We start from the raw sequence: 25,332 nt of genomic DNA, 5'->3' as shown, positions 1-25,332 counted from the left end.
GAATGATTTGGTATGCCTAATATGTTTGACAATAAATTCTTTATCAATAATCAATTTACACTCAAATTTATTACTAACTCAAAATACCACACACACAATATATTAAAAATAATAATAATATAAATATTCACACTTCCAATAAATAATAAAGTAAAATAACAACTTATCAATTTCAACATAATATTTTAATATTAAATAAAAAATTTCAATTTTTATTACTCATTTCAACATAATACTTTAATAATAATTAAACAAATTTAAGCTCTATTATCTAATTTATTAAACGGCTAAATCCACATTATATAAATTCCTTCTCACTCCTTAAAACTTGGTGAGTCATTTTTATACTATACTTTATACATGTTTTATATAATATAAAATAACACTCATTACCTATATATATATATATAAACCTTTACTTATAATTTTAAAATTTAATTTAAATATATTTTCATCATACCACATCCTATAAATACTATTTTTTCTAATAAAAAATTATAGTCATCCATAAATATTAATTATAACCTCAACCCATTATATACTTTATGTTAACGAGTTATATGAATTACATGGTGTCCATTATATTGTTTTAATATTAATGTATATGTATATTATCACTTCCGTTAAATATAAGCACTAATAATTTTAATAACCTTAATGCATTAAGGTTAACACATTCAACCTATTAAGTTTTTTTCTTTAAAAACTCTTCTTGCCTTAAAGCAGCCTCTCCGTCTCTCGTCTTTCACATTCTCCCATGTGCCCGACACCTCTTTTCTCTCTGCCTTATTATCATATATCTTTTAATGACATCAGTGTTGTGATGTTTATTACTTGTATCATTCTACGTGGAGAATTCACCAATATGGCAAATAAATAATTTGACATTTAGCAAATTGGCGGGGATTATAAAACAACAAATTTTTTTTTTTATCACTAGTTTTGTCTCTCTTATTTATTTTTTCTTAGCGAATTCCTATAAGTGGTTTTGTTGAGTCTATTTTTGACGCTCACGGCGGTTTTGATTCAGCTTTTGGAAGTACTCTGGACTTTGACTAAATCGCATTTTGGGGCTCGTCTTAGCATAAACATCATGCATATGATGCTTCTGAGGTTTCGTTGATCTTGAGGATGCAACAATGTTAACCGTTGATTGCTTTAAGCATATGGAGGAGGATTAACTAGATTTGCCTTCATAAGTGAATATTTTCCACTAATGCAACCAATGTTTTCGCCAATGTAATAAACACAACACTCCAAGAGAGGGTATAAGGATTATTTCCACGTAGAAAATCTTAGTCAGCATAATATGAATTATGTAGTTCCCCAACGCCACAACCTGAACAACGAGTGAGGATACATAACAAAACATGTATTGCAATAAAATTTATTATGAAAGCATAAGCTCCCCAGGAAAATATCATATAGAAGTAGGATAAAGAATTTAATGTTGACATTTCCTTATCTGCATTGGCTTTTGGAAAACCTACAGTCAAGGCGTTTGGATTTCTTTTCTGGCCTCTAAAGCGGTTACGAGGCAAACGAGCCCTGGCCTTGCCAGACATCTGGTTAAGACCACAATCTCATGATGTACTGTCATAACCCCATATCTCAAGAATATATATATATATATATATATATATATATATATATATATATATATATATATATATATATATATATATATATATATATATATATATATATATATATATATAGTCATAAGGTTTTACATACTTGGGATTACCCTTTGGAATTATATATACAATTTCCTATGATTCATTTACCTTATGTCACTTTATGCACGTCAATTGTCATATGGGTATGGTTTAAGGGATTGGTGTACTACTTTTTAACCTCAATAAAAATCTCTGTAATATGGTTTGGACGCATGTTAACCACGTGGAAATGTTTCCGGGGGTAACTTTACGTTTTCCCTTTAGCCATCACGTGGCACCCCTTATCCATTACTGTGAGAATTATCTCCTGCTCTGCTTCGTACTGTACGAGGCTGGCAGGTTGTCCAGTCTTTTCGCCTTGCATCAATGGTGGAGGGCACACTTCGTAATCCAACGTGGCAGATCATCTCTGCGGGCTGCCGCCTAAACTAACGCTTGCCTTTGGTGATGGGATCATTTTTTTGGGAACTTTCTCTGCGGCTTTGTTCTGGTTTAGTCCATGCGTTTTGTCTCAGAGAGCCTAGCTCGCAGACCCTATTCAAATGCAGGAGGATTCATTTCCAAACCCTTCAGGTAGATAACCGCACAATGTCTTGTTCCTTCTATAACCTTTTGGCTATGGGTTCTTTTCGATTTATTGATAAACTTCTCGATTATGTTCATGCATCTGCAGGGTTATTCGGCAATGGGGTCCTCCTACAGCACTGGAACAAGTTTTATTCATTCATTGGCCGGAGTTTTCTTTAGTGGTAAGTGTCTTGGAAAGCACAAGGATAAATTCCTTGAGTTTTTGTTTTACTGCGGTTTGCATTACTTCTATTGTTGTCTAACATGTGTTATTCGGGTTGCTCCTTTTACAGATTAGGCACCCATTCCTCACACGGCCTAAAGACTAAGGAAAACCCCATCCCCGTTCTGTTCTGAGTTCCAGGTATGGGTAATCCTACCGGCTGCGGCTATGTCTTTTTTGCTTCAGAGTTTTTCTTGTGTTTAGAGGAGGGTAACCCTCTAGGTCACCTTTTTTTTTATTGAACCAGGGTGGGGAGGGTTATTCGTTCCCTCTAGGCTCCAGTTACCGTGGAAATGACAAATGTAATTTTAGACTCTCGAATTTGGATGTCCGACTATAGTTCCTCTGCTCGGACAATTGTAATTGTATATATATTTTAACACACACCTATGCTTATTTTGCTCATGGCATATTAGTCTCCTTGTTTACTGGACTATAATTTATTGTGAGGGTATACTAATTTTAACGACAAAATATTTTTTCCTCGTTTGTTCTTGTTTAAAGGTTACCACACCGCGGCCTTTCTGTACAGGAATTTGTACTAGTTTTTGTTTTACAAGTTCATAGTATCGCACAACTTTTATCTATGTCACGTTTTTTGTCTGGTTTAGCTACACATTCCTATACAGTTTATATGATGTTTTATGTAATTGACTGAAGAGGGTCTTATCCCCTAAGCTTACAACCTCCCTTGTTGAGAGGGTCCGAACCCTGCCCCTCTGTTAGGGTCCCACCCTAACCCCCTTATTTATGTCATGGGATCACATCATAGTCAAGAGTCAATAAAGCCCATATTAATATTTGTAAGTTGTTAACCCGCAATTAATGACGGGACCACAGTTAATTGCAAATGGGCCGTAGTATTAGATAGATGGTATTAATAAAACCCACGGTATTGGCCCGTGGTATTGCATGTATGAGTCATATATAAAGGATAAAGACTCCCTGCGAGGAGCATTGTGTCTTATTTTTGTAGTCGAGCTCTGCTCTATTGGAGGTTGCCCCCTCGAAGAGGCAAGTGAACATTACTCTCTGAATAATAAAATCATTGCTATTCTGTGTTCTGGGTATCTTTTCTTCGCATATTCTGTATTTGGGTATCATTTTGTAGGTTAAGAGCATAACAAGTGGTATCAGAGGGTCGGTGGGATCTCCAATTCTTAGCAAAAAAAAATTTCGGCTAGAGACGTGTTCCAGCGTCTTTAAACCATGGGATCTGTCATTGAGCGCATAAACCTGCGGATTTGGGGAGGCATGCACGCAGGAAATACAAGAGGTGGTCACGTCTGTTGGACTCCCTTGTAACCCCTGTGGGTACCCCTTCGAGTAGTAGCGCATTAGACAGAACCGCGCACGGACTGTCTTGCACGTACCCTCTGGGTATATCGAAAGCCCCCTAGGCTCCCTTGAAACCTCGCCATAGATAAACCGTCGGTCGTCTTGTGGCTACAGTACACCAAGAACAGCACTCGGAGGGATTACTCGCCCGTACGATAGGGAAGTCGGGTTGTACGGTTAAGGGTACGGTCAATCCTCCTTAGTTAGAGCCTTGAAACATTGGGCCGAGTACTACTGCCAGACCCTTATGTATATTGTGATCTGTAGCACCTGACACTCCTCACGACCATAGTTTCCTTATCTATCGGGGGATCACACATCATCTATTCCCGATCCGCGTGTGCAAAGAGGTGCAGTAGCAGCAGACATTAGTCCCGCAGATCCATCAGATCCGCCACAGCAGTTGTTCCGCCATTCAGATCTCTCAGATCCACCAGATCGGAGTTGTTGTGAAGGGTTGCTATATCGGGGTATACTTTTCGCAGGACTTTTGGCAGCATTGACATTTTGAGGATTTGGCGACTGCAGTATTGATCAAGAAGGAGTAAAACTCCGTTAGGGGTTTTCAAAAAAAAAAAAAAAAAAGAGTCTGAGATCTTCCGGGGCGCTTATTGGTGATCTAGCCCATCAGAATCAGGACGACGAGCTGAGCAAGGTGGTACCATTCAATTATTAGTAAAAAATTTTAGGCGGTCCCAATTTTTCATCAGGTTGGTGTATGGTAGAAACTAGAGCTCAAGCGATGGCCAATGAAAGGATGGACAAACTGGAAGAAACTTTGAACTCCATCCAAACTGAGATTCGCGGACTAAGTCTCCAGATACAGCAATTCCTCCCAAAGGGCAAGGAGCAAGCCCACGAGAAGGCGTATAATGGCCATGAATACAATGAGGGTGAGTCTAGCCACTCTCCTCACGTCTGGCACACCCATCCACCACCTAGTCATCGACCTCCCAAGTTGGATGTGCATAAATTTGATGGTTCTCACCCGTCCGCATGGCTAGCACAAATGGAGCAGTATTTCAACCTGAATCATATCCCAGATGATGCGACTAAGCTTATGTTGGGGAGCATGTACTTGGACAATGAACGGTGGCAATGGTGGGAATGGCATCAGTGTTGCAATGGACCTTTTAGGACTTGGACCCAATTTACCAACGCTCTTCGATATCACTTTGAACAGGAAGACTCTTTTTTGGGTCGTTTCACTAAGCTCCGACAGACTAGTACAGTGGATGAATATATTACCGCTTTTGAAGCCTTAGCCTTCCGCACTAGGGGTCTCACACATGAGTTCTACACGGAATGTTTTATCAGTGGTCTTAAAGAAGCCATCAAAGCTCAAGTTCTACTTCACCAACCTCCCACGTGGACGGAGGCTTGCCAGGTAGCTCGTAAGGTGGAACGTGCATTAGCAGCCCAATACAGTCGCCCAAATTTCCCCGCTAAAGGTCGTCCCCCACAGGCTCACCAAACGACTCAAACACTTAAGGTCCAAAAGGTGTCACCTGTGGAAATGGCCGAAAGAAGGAAGCAAGGACTATGTTACTACTGTGATGAAAAATACTCCCCAGGTCATAAATGCAAGGAGCCCAAATTTTTTCAAATAGATGCCACTGACTACAGCTCAACAGAGGAAGATCCACCACTTGAGGAACATGAGGTGCTAGAAGAAGACAACCCAAAGGAGAATGTCTTTGACGAACCATTTATTTCGCTGCATGCATTGGCAGGGATTTCTTCCCCTCAAACTCTCAAAATACGGGGTTTTCTTAAACATCGCCCAGTAGTAGTCTTGATTGATAGTGGAAGTACCCATAATTTCATCCATAAAAAAATCGTAGAAGCAGCGCATTGTGTTGTACGAGCAGTTTCTAACTTCCAAGTCCAAATTGCGGATGGGGGCACAATGAAATGTGAAGGCCGCTGTGAAAATTTCAAACTTCAAATGGGGGATTATCAGTTGAAAACCCACATGTTTGCCATACACATGGGGGGTTGCGACATTGTCCTCGGGGCTAAATGGCTACGCACTCTTGGGCCAATCATAATGGATTTCCAGGAGTTATATATGAGTTTTAAGCAGAACAAATCCACACATACCCTCTGTGGACTCCAGGCGGGAGCCCCCTCTATCATCAGCTCACATAGGATGGAAAAATTGTTAAAAAAGGGCCATCATGGAGTAGTAGCTCAATTTAATGCCATCCAAGTAGTCGAAACCATGTCTCTGCCAATTCATCATGAGATGCAACAGATTTTAAATAACCATCGGACGGTCTTTGACAAGCCTCATGAGCTTCCACCCTCGCGAGGGGAACATGATCATAGCATCACATTGGTTCCAGGGGCCCAACCCCCATGTGCGGCCATACAGATATCTGTTCACCCAAAAGAATGAAATAGAAAAAATCATCAAGGAACTGTTGGAAGCAGGTGTCATTCGTCCCAGCATTAGTCCTTATTCATCCCCAGTGGTCATGGTGCTCAAGAAAGATGGGGAGTGGCGGATGTGTCCCGACTTCAGGGCCCTCAATAAGTTGACAGTCAAAGATAAATTTCCCATCCCGGTGGTTGACGATTTGCTGGAAGAACTCAATGGGGCTCAATTCTTCACTAAGTTGGATCTTCGCTCAGGCTACCACCAAATTCGCATGAAGGAAGTCGACATTCCCAAGACGGCTTTCAGAACTCATGAAGGCCATTATGAGTTCCTGGTCATGCCATTTGGTCTTTGTAATGTCCCCTCTACTTTTCAGAGCCTTATGAATCACATTCTCAAACCATATCTCAGAAAATTTGTCCTTGTCTTCTTTAATGACATCCTCATCTATAGTGGCACTTGGGCTGCACATCTTCAGCATGTAGATCTACTCTTGCAACTGCTCCACAAGCATAAATTATTTGTCAAGATGTCCAAGTGTTCGTTTGGCATGGAAGAAGTTGAGTATTTGGGACACATTGTGGGGCATGAAGGTGTCAAGGTGGACCCCAAAAAGATCCAGGCAATGCAAGAATGGCCTCAACCTAAGACCTTGAAGAGCTTGAGAGGGTTTTTGGGTCTCACAGGCTATTATCGTAAATTTGTCCGCAACTATGGCCGCATAGCGAAGCCCCTCACTCAACTCCTAAAGAAAAAATCCTTCTTCTGGAACGAGGAAGCACAAAAGGCATTTACCGCTCTAGAGAATTCCATGTGTTCCACTCCAGTCTTAGCACTACCTGACTTCACCAAATCATTTGTCATTGAATGTGATGCTTCGGGTGCAGGTATTAGGGCGGTCTTAATGCAGGAAGGGTGACCGTTGGCCTTCACAAGCCAACAACTCAGTGGGAGGAATCTCGGCCAATCTACCTACGAGAAGGAAATGATGGCCATCTTACATGCAGTCGAGGCCTGGCGACCTTACTTATTGGGGCGGCGTTTCGAAATCCGCACAGATCATCACAGTCTTAAATATTTTTTGGAGCAATGACTATCCTACCCACATCAAAATAAATGGTTAGCCAAAATGCTGGGATATGATTATGAGATCATTTACAAGAAAGGGAAAGACAATAGTGTAGCAGATGCATTATCTTGCCAATTTGAGGAGGAAAGTACTCTGCTCGCAATTTCCCTCCCCATTCCAGACTGGATTGAAGAGGTTCGCAGGGAATGGTTTTCACACCCCGGGCTCTCCCAACTCATTTCTCAATTGCAGGTAGATCCTCATTCCACCAAGGGCTACTCGTGGCAGAATGATATTCTTCGCTACAAGGACAGAGTCATAATCTCACCAACATCCACCCTCAAAAGTCGCATTTTGGCAGAATTGCACTCATCTCCCATTGCAGGACATTCGGGCTTTCAGAAGACGTATGCTCGCACCAGAAGATCATTTTTTTGAACAGGCATGAAAAAGGACATCCTTACCTTCGTAGCAGAATGTGATGTCTGTCAACGCCACAAAGGGGAAACCGTCAACACACCAGGCACATTACAACCATTGCCCATTCCGGCATCAATTTGGACGGAGGTTTCTATGGATTTCATTACAGGTCTTCCAAAGTCAGGGAACAAGTCAGTCATCATGGTGGTTGTGGACCGACTGTCGAAGTATGCTCATTTCTGCGCCCTACCCCACCCGTTTACACCAACTTTGGTTGCTCAATATTTCATGGACCAGATCTTCAAATTTCATGGCATGCCCACTTTTATTGTGTCCGACCGCGACCCAATCTTCACCAGTAATTTTTGGCAGGAACTCTTCAGAATACAAGGCACTCAACTCAAACTCAGTACTTCATATAATCCGCAAACAGATGGTCAAACCGAAGCCGTCAACAAATTTCTAGAAATATACCTTAGGTGTTTCACTTCAGAAAAGCAACACCTTTGGGTACAGTGGTTACCTCTGGCTGAATGGTGGTATAACACCAACTATCATGCCACCACCAAAATGACTCCCTATGAAGCAGTATATGGTCAACTTCTGCCTTCCCCTACTTCTTATCTCAAGGGGTGCTCCAAAGTACAAGCAGTGGATCAACTCCTACAACACCGCGCAACCATGCTCGCCCATCTTAGAGAGAATCTTCATCAAGCTCAGAACCGCATGAAGCAACAGGTCGACCAGCATCGCTCAGAGCGCCAATTTCAAGAAGGGGATCAGGTCTTTTTGATGCTGCAACCATATAAGCAAACATCACTCAAAGACAAGGGTTGTCAAAAGCTCTCTCCAAAATTCTACGGACCATACCAAGTACTTCAGCGCATTGGAGAAGTGGCTTACAAGTTAGTTTTGCCACCTACGGCAAAAATCCATCCAGTTTTCCATGTATCGTGCCTCAAGAAAGTGATTGGGAACAATTGCCGAGTTCAAACCAGTCTACCTGAATTGGACGAAGAAGGGTCAATCTGGCTTCAACCCGAACAGGTTCTAGACACACGAGACAAGCACCTGCGCGGTCGCATGATTAAGGAAGTCCTCGTCAAATAGAAAGACACCTCTTCGGAAGATGCAACTTGGGAACCAGCCACTATTCTTCAGCAGTTTCCGCAGCTTCAGCCTTGAGGACAAGGCTAGTCTTAAGGGGGAGGGCATGTTAGGGTCCCACCCTAACCCCCTTATTTATGTCATGGGATCACATCATAGTCAAGAGTCAATAAAGCCCATATTAATATTTGTAAGTGGTTAACCCGCAATTAATGACGGGACCACAGTCAGTTGCAAATGGGCCGTAGTATTAGATAGATGGTATTAATAAAACCCACGGTATTGGCCCGTGGTATTGCATGTATGAGTCATATATAAAGGATAGAGACTCCCTGCGAGGAGCATTGTGTCTTCTTTTTGTAGTCGAGTTCTGCTCTATTGGAGGTTGCCCCCTCAAAGAGGCAAGTGAACATTACTCTCTGAATAATAAAATCATTGCTATTATGTGTTCTGGGTACCTTTTCTTCACATATTCTATATTTGGGTATCATTTTGCAGGTTAAGAGAATAACACCCTCAATTACAGTGTTCTTTTGAATTAATTCCTGATTTCTTCCAGGTTATTAGTACTTGTATGCTGCAAAGAGTTAAAACGCAGACAAGATAATAACCCTACCAACCTGCTGTTCCATTCTATTCCAAACCCAGTTTTCCTTTTTGGGTGTTCCATTTGGCTTAGATAATGTCCACAGAGTGAGTCTCTAGCTGCGGCACTCCACTTTCTGGCCTTCCTTATTACAGAGGAAATGCTCTACCGCATCTTAACACAACCTACAATAATATCTGCCTTAGATTAGGGTTGATACAGTTTGAGGCAAGCAGACGTTGTTTTTTTTTTTCTAATTATATACACCTATGTGACTTAAAGAAAGGAGCTCGGCCCAAAGGTTGCAAGCCATTACTGAGTAATGCTGGTCTTGAGTTGATTCCATTCACTCATCTAATTTTGGGTCTGCCTAAGCATTTATTTGTTTCCTTCTTATTTACTGATTGGTGTTATAGACATTTTTGGGCACTGCAACCCCAAGCATAAAATGTCCATAAACCAAGGGCTCCTAATTCCCTAAAAGGATTGTTCCAACCCCTAAAAGAACAAGGTCAACTGATTACAGCTTCTCCCAGAAGTTCTCCATGAAAAACTACTCAGAACTAGTCAAAACTGGATCATTTCACCTGCTCCATAGGCAAAGTGCGTTGCATCTCACCTAACTACACACAGTGGGTGCATTGAATTTCAAAAAGCCCTTCTGTGGGGTGCGATGAGCGAGAAGAGACAAATGGCAGTGTCAATCCGCGAGGTGGAGAAGCATGGAATCTTCCAGAAACTTCTCCTGTGACACTTGCCTCTCTAAATTCGACCAGGGATGAGTAAGAGATCATCAATCTCCAAGTGGAAGCAAGAACTATCAGAGGGAAGACACTAATCAAATCATAAGCTGACTCATCTCCCTTGTAGACATCTATATATGGATCCATCACCCCAGAGATCGAGAGGCTCGAATTTTGCATCTTGTAAGGAATTGCTGTTGGTTTCTTGAGGTAACATCATAGTGTTGGGTGATCTAAGCTTTTCATGAGGTGAAGAAGGGCTTACCTGCTGAGAGGATGATGTTGGGTCAGAACAACTGGTTGTAACTCTCTTGGCTCTTTCTTGATTATCAATAAAGCTATTCAAGTTTTCCTCCATACTCTTGTGTGATTTATGCTTTATACATTTGTATGGTCAATTTACATCTGATCCTAGATTGTTTATGATAATAGATCCATGTTCTCGTATAGTGTTATGCTACTTTGATTCTACAGGTACTCTATGAAGCGGGGTATACAAGAAAGTAAGCAGCAAAGGACTATCAGAAGAGAGAGGAATCGGGCAAGGAACCAAGCGCAAGACAGAGGTTGGTCTCCTTTATTCTTCTCTCATCTATTTTTCATAAATGAAAACGAAAGTAGTTTTACTTTGTTTGTTTCTAAGGTACCTACCAGCCTTAGTGGGATTAGCAGTGCTGCATAGACACTTTTCCCTGTAACAAAATGGTGACTCCGCTGCGGAGCGAATAGATTGATTGTTTATCTACATTTGTTTACTTTATAAACTTACAGACGGAGCCTGAAGTCAAGCCAGCTAGCCTTTGAACTGCATTTTCTATGCAAGTGCAAAGTAGATCAACGCTGCTTCAGTCAATCTCTGGGTTTTGTTTATGAATTAAACAATTGATTTACAAGCTTTCTAATTGCCCTCGTGGTGGCTCTAGTAACCTCCTTAGATCTACCCCTAAGATTGATTTACTGATTACCACTTGCTTGGCCAAAATCCCTGAACTGAACTGCAAACTGTGACCCGGAACCCAATCAAAGTCTCGTCCCTCATCTAGCGCACTGTCTATTCTGTGAATCTCAAATTCAGCGCACTTCCCGAGTGTAGTAGGTGCGTTGCATTTCAGTTGCACTATGTTATAGGTGCGCTGATCAGACTAGGCATTGTTCCTAAATTTTGGTTTATGAGTTCACTCTTTTCAGATCTATTCAAGAGTTTTGCTGCCTGTAGTCAGTATACCTCTGTTTGAAACCCATTTCCTTGTTGTTATTCCGCCTCCATTGTGTAAAGAACTATAAATGTTTTTATGTATTTTTTGAGTCATTTTCAGTTCTCCTTTACAAAGAAGTAATGTAATTGTACTGTCGTTTCTTGATTTGAAAGTGTCGCAAGTGTCGTTTTCAGTCATAGAAGAGGACCTGATTGTTCTTGATAGTCGATTACCATGTTACTATTGTATTTGATCTAAATTGGTAGTTTTTCTAAGTCAAAAGCAAGTTTTCATTTCCAAAACGCAAAGTGTTGTCATTGTCTTCATTTTGATTTTGAAAAGAAACTTGTTAGTAATTGTTGCTTTGAAAAATAATTCAGATTTGCGCATTAGCTTTATTTTTATCATTCACATATTAAGAAGGCTGAAAACAAATACATGCATGTGAATTTGCATTTAGACTGTTTGATTGGTTTGATTTAGGATGGTGCATATAGTGTGTGCTCTTTGCTCTTTGTTGAAAGAATACTGTCTCTTTTTCCTTAGTAGCTAGGATTTTCATTGCACAAAGAAGATAAAACGACTGTTTGTCATCCTAGATTGCATTTTAGGAATTGTACATCTACATCACGCGATGAACCTGAAAGGCAAATTTCTTAAGCAAGATCAACTATAAAATAAATTTAATGAATCTAACAACGCTTTGGAACCTAACGCACAACATCTAGAAGTCTAGGCTAGAGACGTATTCCGGTGTCGTAAACCCTGGTAACTGTTGTTTCACTGTTGGTTGGGTGATTCCTCCACTTTGAGATGATAAGTGCCAGTATGGACTTGTTCTCCCACGTACCGTCGAGTATATTTTGGGAGACCACAATAGGCTTAATCCTTTATCCATAGGAAGCCGTGTCTGCCGCCCTATCGATCGCAATGCACTGAACACAACATTCGGGAAGATTGACTGCCGTACCGTAAAAAGTATTCTGCAGTTTTATGATTGGTTTGGTAATCCCTCTGTCTAGATTTCCAAAGAAGTCCCTTTCGTTCCTTTTCAGACTCCTTAACAGAAAAGGTCCATCTGAGCACTTGTCACTTCAGGCTCATTAAAAATCGAAGGCGACTAGAGTCATCTTTTGTTTTTTCTCGACTCTTTAAAATTGAAAAAACAAGTTGTGTCAAAGCGTCTAAAATTCATCTAATTTAGAAACATACTTCCCCTTGATTTTTAGTTGATCGAGTAATCAGCAATCGTGGAAGAAAGTCAGTCGAAATCGCTAGAAAATCTTTTGGATAGATTAGATATGTTTGAACAACCGTCGACATCCAGGACTGTGTCATTCGACGCAACAGCGGCAAAGCCTCCTGCTGCTAGTCCAACGATGTTCACCGTTATACCATCTGTCCCGGCAAGTTATCAACAACAAGACGGAGTCCAATCATGGACTGTTTCGACGACATGGTCGATTCCTATTTCTTCATCCGGATTATCATCTGGTATTTCCTATGTTGAAACTCAACAAATTGATCCAATGTGTCTTCAAAGGCCAATCTACCCTTTAAGTACTGGATTTCCACCATATGGAGGGCAGTATGCTTTTTCATTGTTCCCTCCCGGAGAACAACCGTATGGGAGTTTACAAAAAAGTTCAGGTCAAACTGGAATTACATCTAGTAGTTGGGTACCAATATTGCCTCAACAACCAAGGGTTGTATATTCAATGCAACTAGTCCACCCTGTGTCGAATATTCCCACTATACCTGCAATGGTGACTGCATCGCAAGTACAAGTGCTACCTATTGTATGTCAACCCCAATTTTCTCAGGTCGCAATACAACAGCCTCTTATCTCAACGACTCAATCACAACCTCAGGATAGTGCCTCCTTATCTGGAGCAACTCAGGCTCAAACAAGTACTATGACTCCTCATCTTGGTCAATCATCCAGTATTGGACAACAGAAAATGGTCCAACAACCATGGCTAGTTCAATCTCAACAACCGCAATTCCAACAATCATATCAAGGACCTGAGCAACAAGTCTTTGTAAGTAATGGGCAGCCACATTTCCAAAATGGTTATCAACAACCATACTATAATGGTTATGCCCATCAACCTTATCAAAGTTACCATCATCAAATACTTGATGTTGGCATGCAAAGACCCACTGCTCAGGCGATTCCATCTTATCCTGGGTATGCTTTGCCTAACTTGAATCAACAATTTCCCTTTGTAGCAACTCTAGAATTACCAGATCTAAACCAGCTGATGAATGATTCAATTGCTTACACCCCTTGGTGGCCGGCGATTCCGCATAAGCTTCCGTCAGATATTCCTAAATTTAATGGAAATCCGAGTGAAGACCCGTCGAATCACGTGATGACCTTTCATCTGTGGTGTTCATCTAACACTCTAAACGATGATTCGATTAGGCTTCGCCTTTTTTAGTGAACGTTAACTGGTCTGGCAGCAGAATGGTATATCGAATTGCCTAGAGTTTCATTCGATAACTTCAGCACCCTAGCCACAACCTTTTTAACCCATTTTCAGTTACCGATGAGGTACAAAATAGGAACAGAGCTTCTTACCAATTTCAAACAGAAAACGGCCACTCACATATCTAGTCATATTCATGAGTGGCGACGTCGTCGTAGAATGGTAAAAACATACGTTCCTTATCAGCTTTTAGCTGAATGGTTTATTAAGTCATTATTACCTTCCATTACAGAAGATGTGGCAAAGTGAGGAGTCGTCACTGAAGAGGAAGTTATTGCTCGTGCGTAATATTTAGACTTGATTTATACTCAATCTGGCACACTCTACGATAAAATCCTTGACGCTCCCATACCAGAATTTTCCATTCCTCCTCCTCCTAAATCGAATAATGACTCTCATGCCGATGATGGCGTGATAGGTACGACAAGCACGAATCGACAAAGGCTACATCTAAGAAAGCCCGTAAGATTTCTGATCAAAATGCAAATGAAGAGCTTCTCGCCTCGGAAGTAAATGCTGTGTCGACCGACAAAGGCAAACAACTGAAGCAACCAGGGGGCAAGAAGAAAAAGAAAGGGAGAAAAAAGAAGCAAGATGAGTCATCTCCTGAAAAACCTTCTGCAAACCCTTCTGGGCAAAAGAAACCCCCTGTGGGGTGTCAGATATGCGATGAGCATCATCGGACGAGAGATTGTCCACATAAAGCTGAAGTTAAGAAACTCTTTAAGAGTTCAAAAACCTCAGCAGTATTGACTGATCTGTTTCCAAACCCGGGAACCAAACTAGTTGCTAATCAAAATGCTTCCCAATCCCAAGTGCTTATGTTGTCGGTTTCGAAACAACAAAATGATGCTTTGATAATGACAAGGAATAAAGATTACGGGAATCCACAGCTGTCGAACAACAAGGATAAAGATCAACCTAGTAGTTCGACAACAACTTCAACCGAAGTTGTGCCACCCATCATTCCTGAACCAATGATAAAGCTGCCAAAGGGAGTAGTACACAAATCGACATTTAATCCTCGTGCAAAAGTAGCACAGAATTATAATATAGTAGAGGACCTGGCCCAATCGCCGTCCGCTATGTCGACACTTGAGGTACCGCAAAATTGTCCTTCCCAAAAGCGAGCTTTATTATCAGCAATAGATGGGATTGACCCAATGGATTCCAATCTTGTGGCCTTTGATCATAAAGGATATGACCCTCAGTTACCAGCTCAACTAGCTTTCCTTATTCAAGTGAAATCCCTCAACAAAATTGTTCATCGAACAATTATTGATGAGGGGGCATCTACATGTATTATGTCGATGAGTTGCTGGAAAAATTTAGGCTCACCACCCTTGTCGAGATCATCAACGACATTAAAAGCATTTGATGGATGATCATACACTCCATACGGGAAATTAAGTAACTTGCAAGTTGAACTGGGGGACGAAACAATAGAAATTGATGTTGAAGTAATCGACGGAAACCTCGATTACAACATCCTACTGGGAAGGCCCTGGATATATGCCATGGCCACAGTTGTGTCGACCTACTTCAGGAAGATTGCATTTCCCTTCCAAGGAGGAATTACAATCGTCGACCAACAAACATTTCTCCCCAACAGTTCACAAGTTACGGGAAGCATTCCAATGATCCATGGAAGTAATCATTCGCTTCAAATTATTGTACTAGGCCTCCTAAAAGACCCTGCCTTAATGGGTACTTTTTCCCTACCGCCTCCAAGTAATCTAGTGGAAGTGGCCACAGTGGAAGCCTTCAATATGAAATCTTCTATATCTAATGGATTCAGAAGATTCCTAAACATTTTGTCAGCGTGGATCATCGCCATTTTAGAAATATTGTAGCAATCAATTTTCTTGGCCTAGGGGCAAACCCAAATCAATGCTCATCGAGTGTTTGGATATATAGGTCTAAGGAATATGGTACCTCTTCAGATCCTTGGTCTCATGTACATTCTACAGACAAAGGAATCATTCAGTCAATGATGTTAGGAGAGGCACCATGGCAAGATTACTACCATCACTCCCATCTTCAGGATTACCACAAAGATTATTCCAGCAACCTTAATCATCCTTCAGTTTTTGAGTTTCTATCAAATACTATAAATACCATGGATTTTGAGGATGGTTCTTATGTCATCTCAACCTCGTTAAAAAATGAAACAAGGAGTCATGAGGATAGTTCTTTTACTGTGTCAAGCTCATTAAAAAATGAAACGACTCCCATTCCAAATCGAGTCTTTGATTACGATATCATAAAATCAAAGTCGAGTATTTCGAAGATCTCGAAGGTAAACCTTCATTCCAACCACCAAGATGAATGCAATGAAGCTTGGGGGGCATGCACCTCGATTTGCGTTATTATGCTGGGGGCATGCAAACTTATCATGAGCAGTGTTACCGCAGGGTTCAAGCACATTAAAAAATAAACCTGCCACGAGCAGTGATACCGCAGGTTTAAAGCTTGTTAAAAAATAAACCCGCGTCAAGCAGTTTTAACGCGGACTTCATGCTCGTTAAAAAATAAACATAAGCAATGAGCAAATGTTTCCCCCAACGTTTAAGCTCAATAAGAAATTAACCAATTTCTGGTAAATAATCGTCGTGAATGTAGTACTTCAGCCTTTAAAGCCTTGCTCGTGTTCTCATCATCACCTCCACCCTGTATTGGCCGATCATTCACCTCCATTTGATTGTTTACTCCTTTTGAGGAATAGCTGCAAAGAGTGATCTTGTTAACCATCCTTGTAACACTGCCATGATTGGAAAATTCCAAAACTTACCTGGAATTCGCTGCTACCCAAATTTATCACTCGTTCCTCAAAGATAAGTCTCCTTTAAGCTCTTTTCAACTGAATCGTAAAATATGAAAATATTGCCGAGCCATTGGCCTTTCCAGCTCATTAAAGTGACCGTAAGTGCTATCCCTCCTTTAGATTTTAATCTTTTTGGACCGGAAGGATTATTACACAAAAAGATCGAGCACTTGTTTTGTTCGGCTCGTTAAAAGTATCGAAAATTCATCCCTTCTGTATTGTTTTATACCTTTTTGGACTTAAGGGATTAGATGATGAAAAAGGATTTTTAAAGTTTCCTTTACGTCCCTTTTCAGACTCTCTAAAATTGAAAAGGACCGAGTTATCTTTGTCGTTAAACTCGTTGAAACCTAATAGCGACAAACTTGTCCATAGCAGACAAGAACGAGTTTCACTATCGCTAGGCTCGTTAAAACATAGCAATGGGTTTTCCCGAAGGGAAAATTATAGAACAAGCATATGTTATCTTCCTCAAGCTTGAAAAAAATAAAGAGGTACTAGTTAGCAATGACTGGGGAAAATTGGGAAGAAAACTTGAAGAAACTTTGTTGGTAGCAAGTCGCTCTTGAACATGACACTTTCACTCCACATCCAAGTCGGGTTGGATTGTTTCATTCACCGGTCACATCACCATGGTCACATCACACCATCCACATCTGGGGTTAATGCTACCAATCCATCATGTCAGTGTCACCGATATGTTCAAGAGAAGTCACTCAGAGAATTCACTTGTGTCTCACCCGCTGCAAAACATTTACGCTCCATTCTTTTATCACCACCACCCTGAACCTTATATCACCAGACCGTTTTCACCTTGATTAAAATCATTTGCTCCGTTCTGTGTCATTGATGTGGGATTCATTAAGGCCCTCCTATGACAGATCGCTTCTTGTCGACATCAACTCATTATCCAAGAAGTTGATCTAGGAACACCTATTTCACTACTTTGAAGCTTGCATGCCTCAATGGCAAGTTTCTCACTTCCGGCGATAGGTTTACATCAATGACCTTCGACCGAAAGATTCTGCATGGTGTTCGACACCAAGTCCCTTATTCACACCACGTGAATTGTACTACAGTACCTTTAGGATCATTATCATTATCGATGATTCCTCTCGCGCCTGTTAACAGCTTACATCATTGGCTGGTAATCAGGCGATGTCTTTCCATGTTCGACTCTAGAACATCTCTCACATGGATCGACTTGTACTTTGAGTGAAGATCGAATGAGATTGAAGACCCCAGATCTAGTTTCATCCATCTGGGCTGCGATATATATTCAAGAAATAAAGACATCAAACGTACATCGTTGCTGCACAGATAATCATCCAATCTAAGGGATGATGACTCTACCAGAATCATCAGTCTACACTCAGACGATTGTCTGTCCTATGTACATGAAAATGAATTTATAAAGCTGAGCATGGGAATGCCCGCCTCAGCTAGATCATGAAAATATTATGAAGATAATGTATTGTATTGTATCTTATTACAAGTCTCCTTCCAGCTTGAAAGAACTTGGGATCCTCATGATAAAGCATTTCACCTGACATCAAAAAGATTAACGACCTCATGCTTTAGGGGGCAACTGTTATAGACATTTTTGGGCACTACAACCCCAAGCATAAAATGTCCATAAACCAAGGGCTCCTAAGTCCCTAAAAGGATTGTTCCAACCCCTAAAATAACAAGGTCAACTAATTACAGCTTCTCCGAAAAGTTCTCCATGAAAAACTACTCAGAATTGGTCAAAACTGGATCATTTCACCTGCTCCATAGGCAAAGTGTGTTGCATCTCACCTAACTACACACAGTGGGTGTGTTGCATTTCAAAAAGCCCTTCTATGGGGTGCGATGGGCGAGAAGAGGCAAATGGCAGTGTCAATCCGCGAGGTGGAGAAGCATGGAATCTTCCAGAAACTTCTCTTGTGACACTTGCCTCTCTGAATTCGACCAGGGATGAGTAAGAGATCATCAATCTCCAAGTGGAAGCAAGAACTATCAGAGGGAAGACACTAATCAAATCACAAGCTGACTAATCAAATCACAAGCTGACTCATCTCCCTTGCAGACATCTATATATGGATCCCTCATCCCAAAGATCCAGAGGCTGGAATTTTGCATCTTGTAAGGAATTGTTGTTGGTTTCTTGAGGTAACATCATAGTGTTGGGTGATCTAAGCTTTTCATGAGGTGAAGAAGGGCTTACTTGCTGAGAGGACGATGTTGGGTCAGAAGAACTGGTTGTAACTCTCTTGGCTCTTTCTTGATTATCAATAAAACTGTTCAAGTTTTCCTCCATACTCTTGTGCGATTTATGTTTTATACATTTGTATGGTCAATTTACATCTGATCCTAGATTGTTTATGATAATAGATCCATGTTCTCGTATAGTGTTATGCTGCTTTGATTCTGCAGGTACTTTGTGAAGCTGGGTATACAAGAAAGCAAGTAGCAAAGGACTATCAGAAGAGAGAGGAATCGGGCAAGGAACCAAGCACAAGACAGAGGTTGGTCTCCTTTATTCTTCTCTCATCTATTTTACATAAAGGAAAACGAAAGTAGTTTTACTTTGTTTGTTTCTAAGGTACCTACCAGCCTTAGTGGGATTAGCAGTTCTGCATAGACACTTTTCCCTGTAACAATTGGGATTTTGTTTGTTGCAGTATTCATGGGCAATGTGAAGTTATCATGTTTGATGTTACTGCACGATTGACTTACAAGAATGTCACAACGTGGCACAGAGATCTTTGTAGGTATCTCTTTTACAGAGGGGTTGGATCTCTAAGTAGAAATGAAGGTTCCTTAATTGTGTGGTGGCACAACTACCTGAACCGATTAGCTAAATATCTTTGTGAATTTCAGGGTGTGTGAGAACATTCCTATTGTTCTTTGTGGAAACAAGGCTGATGTGAAGAATGGGCAAGTGAAAGCTAAGCAAGTTACTTTTCATAGAAAGAAGAATCTTCAGTACCATGAGATATCTGCAAAAAGTAACTACAACTTTGAGAAGCCATTCCTGTACTTGGCACGAAAGCTCTCAGGGTGAGCCTTTAATCTAGTTTTTGATGCTCCCTAATATGAATGTTATATTAAAAAATTTGCATTGATTCTATAATGGGTTATTTTTGTAGGGATCCAAACCTTCATTTTGTGGAGTCACCTGCTCTTGCTCCTCCTGAGGTTCAGATAGACCTTACAACCTAGCAGCAGTAAGTAGAATGCTATTTTCTTATTATTTTTTGTTAACTTTTATTGAAATAATTTGTTCAATTTCTAAAAGATTGAAACTTTGGCTTACAATCTTTTATGTTGTCAGGTACAAGGTAGAACTTGTAGCAGCTATGGCCCAACCCCTTCCAGATGACGATGATGATGCTTTTGAATAGCTTTGTTAAGATGCTTTTGCATATTTAGGGATTGGCGGATTCAATTAGTTTTGTGTCATTGGAGTTTGCTCTTGAGTTCCGAAATTTAATTTTGATTTGTATTTGGGGCTTAGAATAGCATTATCGCATCTCTCTATATGTGATTTGGGTACTGTGCAGATGTTTTCATCGGCGGAGTTGGCTAAGCTATCTTAGTTCAACTCCATTACCGAGCTATTTTTATATGCTAAGACAGTTTTTTCCGTTATATACTCTTGCACATTTTGCACAAGAACCTTTTGTACTTTTCAAGTATTTCAAGAATTCTCAAGTGCCTTTCGTTGTTTATTGTTGGGGGAAATGCTAGTTGCGATGATTGTTGCTTGTAATATATTATGGCTTGTTAAAACTTTCTTTGAAAATTCTAGCTATGTTTAAGGATTTATTTTAACTCTGAAATTGGTTTACATAGTTGATAACTGTGGCTATCAAGCCTGCTTGGGTATTCTTGTGGGTGTGTTGTCTGTCGAACACATAAAGGTATCTCCATTTCATTAATTGGGCTCTCGATTGATTTCTGCATAAAGATTCGCATTGTCTAAATCTATAGTCGTTTCCATTCAACAGTCTACAGATTCTTCTTTAACTATAATAAAACGGGGAGATGGAACGCTTATCAAAGCTAAGGTAGCATCTTAAATCCAAACTTCTGACTCCCATTTAAAGTAGATATTAAAGCTTTATAAGATGGCATGCTGTTGAGAAGTTGACAGTAATTAAATATGCTGGCTGGACATTGCATTTATATATGGGTGGCCATGTTAAGCTCATGTCATATATCCTGCTGCATTTTTTTTTTTTAATATATACATATACACAACTATATAATTACTAACACATAGACGTGCTTTATAAGGTTGACGGTCCTGTATCATGTGTACATAATTGTCAACACATGAGTTATTCTCTATAAGATTGACAGGTCTGCAATTCCTATTCTTATGTACTCTCACATAATGGCTCACTTTAAAACTTGCATGAAACAAGTCCTATAGCTGTACAACTACCCAACCAGTTGGATTGGATTGCGATGATTCCCACGCAGTTCTCCATGACTCGAACCTGTTAGAAATTGACACGATCTCCACTCGATGATTCGTGTAATCCCCTAGGGCTATGAAATTAGCGATGTTGTGGTTTTCGTGGTGTTTGATACACATTGATTTGGGTTAACATTAATTGAGCATTAACTTGTCTATCCCACCCCAGGTACGTGGTGTTTGCAATCTCCAGCTGCCACCTCGGGATCGTTCATGTATCGATGGCTACGAGATGAGAGAGGCGATCCTACGGCTGCCATGGATGCTTTCCGACTTACACTACGCTTGGCGCTAGGTTGTAGTCCCATTCTTCCGTGGGAAGACCTAGAACTTGTTCCACCTCCTGCCTCAGCTGAGGGCTTGACAGTATCAGCTCTATGGTTTGGTTGCAGAGAACATGTGCGCGAGGTTTCGGAACCTAATCCCACCACCAGAATTTATCGACTGGGTAATTATTTAACAGTTTCCTTTCCTAGTTCGTTGATTTACAATCGTTTGATTTGCAGATAGACCCATCATATACAGGATAAGTATTTACAATTCTTTAACCACAGTGTTTTTCTCGCATGCACGTACCCCCACTCCTTGTGTCTAGGTTGCAGATGGCATAGGATGGAGTGGTGAGCGGATAACCATCCTGGCTTCCACTGGTATGATGAAATTCCACTTGCTTTTGTTTGTAGGAATGGGATCTGGACTTGGTCTACATGCTATTGCACCTGATTTGCATCTACCGCTTGCCAGAGCTCGTGGATAGGTGGCCCGGTTTCGGGTTCTGGTGAAGTTATTCCCGAGAGGGCTTCTGTTGTTTTATTTAAATTAATATGAGGCTTCGTTCCTCGTCGTTTGCTTTCTCTAAGCCACGCTAGTTGTGCACGCTGTTCTGATTGTTCACTTATACCAGGTTTGTCTGGAATTAACTTATGTCCCTGGGTGGCTTCTCCATTTTCGTGGCCCAGCTTTTGATAATGTAATATGTATTGTGCGCTCCATTTATTTGTCTACTAGACTTGGAACTGAACATGGGAATTTTTTTTGAAATCTTGAACATGTATTATGGCTTCACTGAAATGATTTAACGCTCAGATTCTAGTTCTATTTGATTCTTTAGAGCTGTTTTCGACTCCCTAAATTTGTGGCTCTGTACAACAATATATATATATTTATTCGGTTTCCAGCTTCACGTTTCATCTTGAAGAATTGATTTTCGGTGTTAACTATGTCATTTGTTGTGCTTTCTGCTTAATCCAATCAGATGTATTTACTGTTTTTAATCAGTTTGGGGGTTTGGCCCCGCATGAGGGTTTTCGAGGGTTACGGCCCTACCACTCACAACCACTGTAACCTATCTTCCGGTTACCATGTATCAGTGCTGCCAAGACTCGAGACCCCCTTCCCATGAGTTCAACACTCTCCTAGACCTAGCGGTTTTTAATGTGGGTGCATGCAGTGTAAACCATAAAACTGGGACCTGACCCATTCCTAGTAGTGGAGATTTCCCTTTTTTGTTTGGAGGAATTGTTCCACTGGAATTCCGGATTATTAAACATCACTTATTTTGTAGGTAGAATGTTTACTACTCGTCCTAATTTGCAGAGGATTTAGCTTTTTGTTTTACTCCCCATTCCCGGGGCTTATACTCTAAGAGTCCATGAATTTCCAATCTGACACGTCTCACAAGGGTTCTAATGCTCAAGCTGTCAAACCCAGGGCAGATTCCATGAAGGAACCAACCTGACTTTCTTTCCTTCTTTTTGTTTTGGAAACCTTAGTGCTTAACTCCATTTTCGTTCACAGCAAGGAGCTTATAGCATTCTATGAAACCTGTACTTCTATTAATTATTGCACTAAATCTTGCATGACTCGTTTGCTAATGGTGTTTAACAAGGATGCTGTAACAGTTCTTTTCCCAACATAACCTCTACTATACAGTCCCCCTGTATTTAGTAATAGTCCAACAACAATTGTCAACTACAACTACTCGATAGCGTCCATAGCACTCGCCCACCTTCGTGGAGGTTTCGATTATCACTGCTACTATGATTCTTTTTTTAAAACAAACATTTATTAAACAACAGGGGAATACATCCTATATATGTTTTTTTTTTAGTTATGACCACCTCGGTGGCAGCAACAATTTCTTGAGTTTTCTAATAGTAGTTGTTAATTCTATATAATACATTTGCCTTTTTCTAATGTCCTTACAGAATTACTTATAAATGTTTACTCACTTACCTGAACTACTGTAACTTATAAGTAATCCAGAGTCGGGCCTCCTCTGGTTCTCCCGCTTCCAATATGACACCCAACCTTGAGATTCGTCCTCTAGGACCAAAATCTCCCCCCTAGCTCCCTTGCCAGACCATTGCCCTTAGCAAGTTGCTGCACCTTCGTGCATGGGTATTTGGTCCTCACCAGACTTAGATTTTTTTCGTTTGTGTGTTTCTTTCCCTCTGCCTATCCCTACAATGCAAAACCCCCTTCCTGCCTCCTTTCCTCAGGAAAAAACCCCATTAGGAAAGCAGTTAGGGTATCGGGACACACAACAACCACCTTCTTGGGAAGTTTCCAGCTTTTCAAGAAACATTTGCTTTTTAAGAAAAAAAAACCACAGGAAATATTATTAAATCAAACAGATAATAATAGTCAATTCAGTTTATCAATTACCACAGTAAAATCAAATATTCACATTTATCTCGGGGCATCACAACTCACGTGGTCTTGGAGGAAAGAATTTTTTGCTCTGTTTTAATGCTAGCGTGATTTAGATTTTATAGGAGTGTTCCGACATCAATTGTCAGTCCTCACTTTTATATATTTATCACTTATATTCATGCCAATTGTAATGTATCCACGATAAATCTACGTAATAATTTTCTTTTAAACTTTAATCACATCTAAGATAATATTGCATGCACCTTATTCGTAAAAAGGCTAACCCCATTAACACCTACACACGGAATTCACATTCACGAAGGTCATGAATTGGATATCTTGTCCTTATGTGAGAAAATAGGAAGTATTCCGTGGGGGCAGAGCGTTATCTGCTAGATTAATTGCTGGTTGCACTGGTTCGATACACCTGGCTCTAGGCATTTACTCCTGCCGGTGTTGTCACGTGATGGAGGTAAGGTTTTGGTATCCTCTGCTTCCGCACCCTTGGGTGTCTCCCCACATCGACGGTGGAAAATAGGGAATGCCCATCCGAGGGCAGAGCTATCTTGGTGCGCACCATACTCGATGAAACATACTATCGATGGTTCCAGATACATTTCCCTCTCGGACCTATTACAGTTCCCTCCTCCTTTGAGCACCACATTCATACCAAACCTTCTCTAGTTGATGCATGGTCGTGGTTCTCATGCCTGCTACTAATTCAGAGCGAGTTGGACTGAGCCTTTTACAGTGGCTACCTTGCGGTAAGGCTTAATGTGCTATCTATAAGGTTTATATGTTATGTTTTTTTCTTTATTATTTTCTATGCCCTTGCCATTTTCAGACGTGTTATGAACAATCCGAAGTTTCTAACTTACCCTCGACGTATTTCTATTGTCTGTGGCGAGGAATGAAGGTCTCTTCCCAAAGTATGCTATGCACAGGCGTGGTGAAGCTGCGTATCTTCAGGGTCTTGCCTTCTCAGAGCTGCGGCGAATAGGTGAGTTCACACCCGATTGTATCTGCTTACTATTCTTCAACATAAGTGTGTTACTACAAGAATTGATGCTTTAATCGCTCTGAGTATAGGGTTCTATTGGTTTTTTTTTTACTCTTCTGAGCTTAATGACAGATAGATTTGACCCTCTAGCCCAGACCCCTTATGGATTCTCCTCTTGGTTACTGTATAGGGGTTTTGGCAAGGTTTAACCATGACAAGTCAGCCCGGACAACGCAAGGAATGGGAATCCTTCACGCGATGTGGCTATGAAATGATAACTCTGTTTTCTTTTGTTGAATTTGTCGGGCCTTCGAGCTTGCTGATGCATGAATTTATGTAATTTATTTCCATGGTTATCAAACTATGTGGGTTGTATCCCCGAACTATTTTATTGTGACTTCCTACAGTTTTCCAAGGTTGTCTAAGTACAATTTGTATATTCATGCTTTCGTTATTCTATGGAGGGTTAGGGTCCTTACGACCTAAGCTCGGCTGGTTTGAAGAGGTGAGTGCCTCCCTTGCGGCGCCTGACTATATGGCTTAATCAATCTTTTGCATTTGCCCTGGTTAGGGTTCATGAAC

At 40.7% G+C, this 25,332-nt stretch overlaps 1 protein-coding gene across 1 annotated transcript; it reads left to right on the top strand.

Moving 5' to 3' along the window:
• Positions 1-2,178: 2,178 nt before the first annotated feature.
• On the top strand, positions 2,179-20,016 carry LOC149220982 (GTP-binding nuclear protein Ran1B-like). The gene is made up of 6 exons (XM_089387277.1): positions 2,179-2,252; positions 2,353-2,428; positions 2,611-2,639; positions 19,294-19,383; positions 19,493-19,672; positions 19,947-20,016. The coding sequence occupies exons 1-6, from the start codon at positions 2,179-2,181 to the stop codon at positions 20,014-20,016; spliced, it is 519 nt and encodes a 172-aa protein (XP_089243403.1).
• Positions 20,017-25,332: the final 5,316 nt, after the last annotated feature.

This window comes from Pinus tabuliformis, chromosome Q, assembly GCF_031772625.1.
Source record: "Pinus tabuliformis cultivar Carrire ecotype Pingquan chromosome Q, CPIR1, whole genome shotgun sequence".
NCBI lineage: Eukaryota > Viridiplantae > Streptophyta > Pinopsida > Pinales > Pinaceae > Pinus > Pinus tabuliformis.
This window is presented reverse-complemented; position numbering and strand designations above follow the sequence as displayed.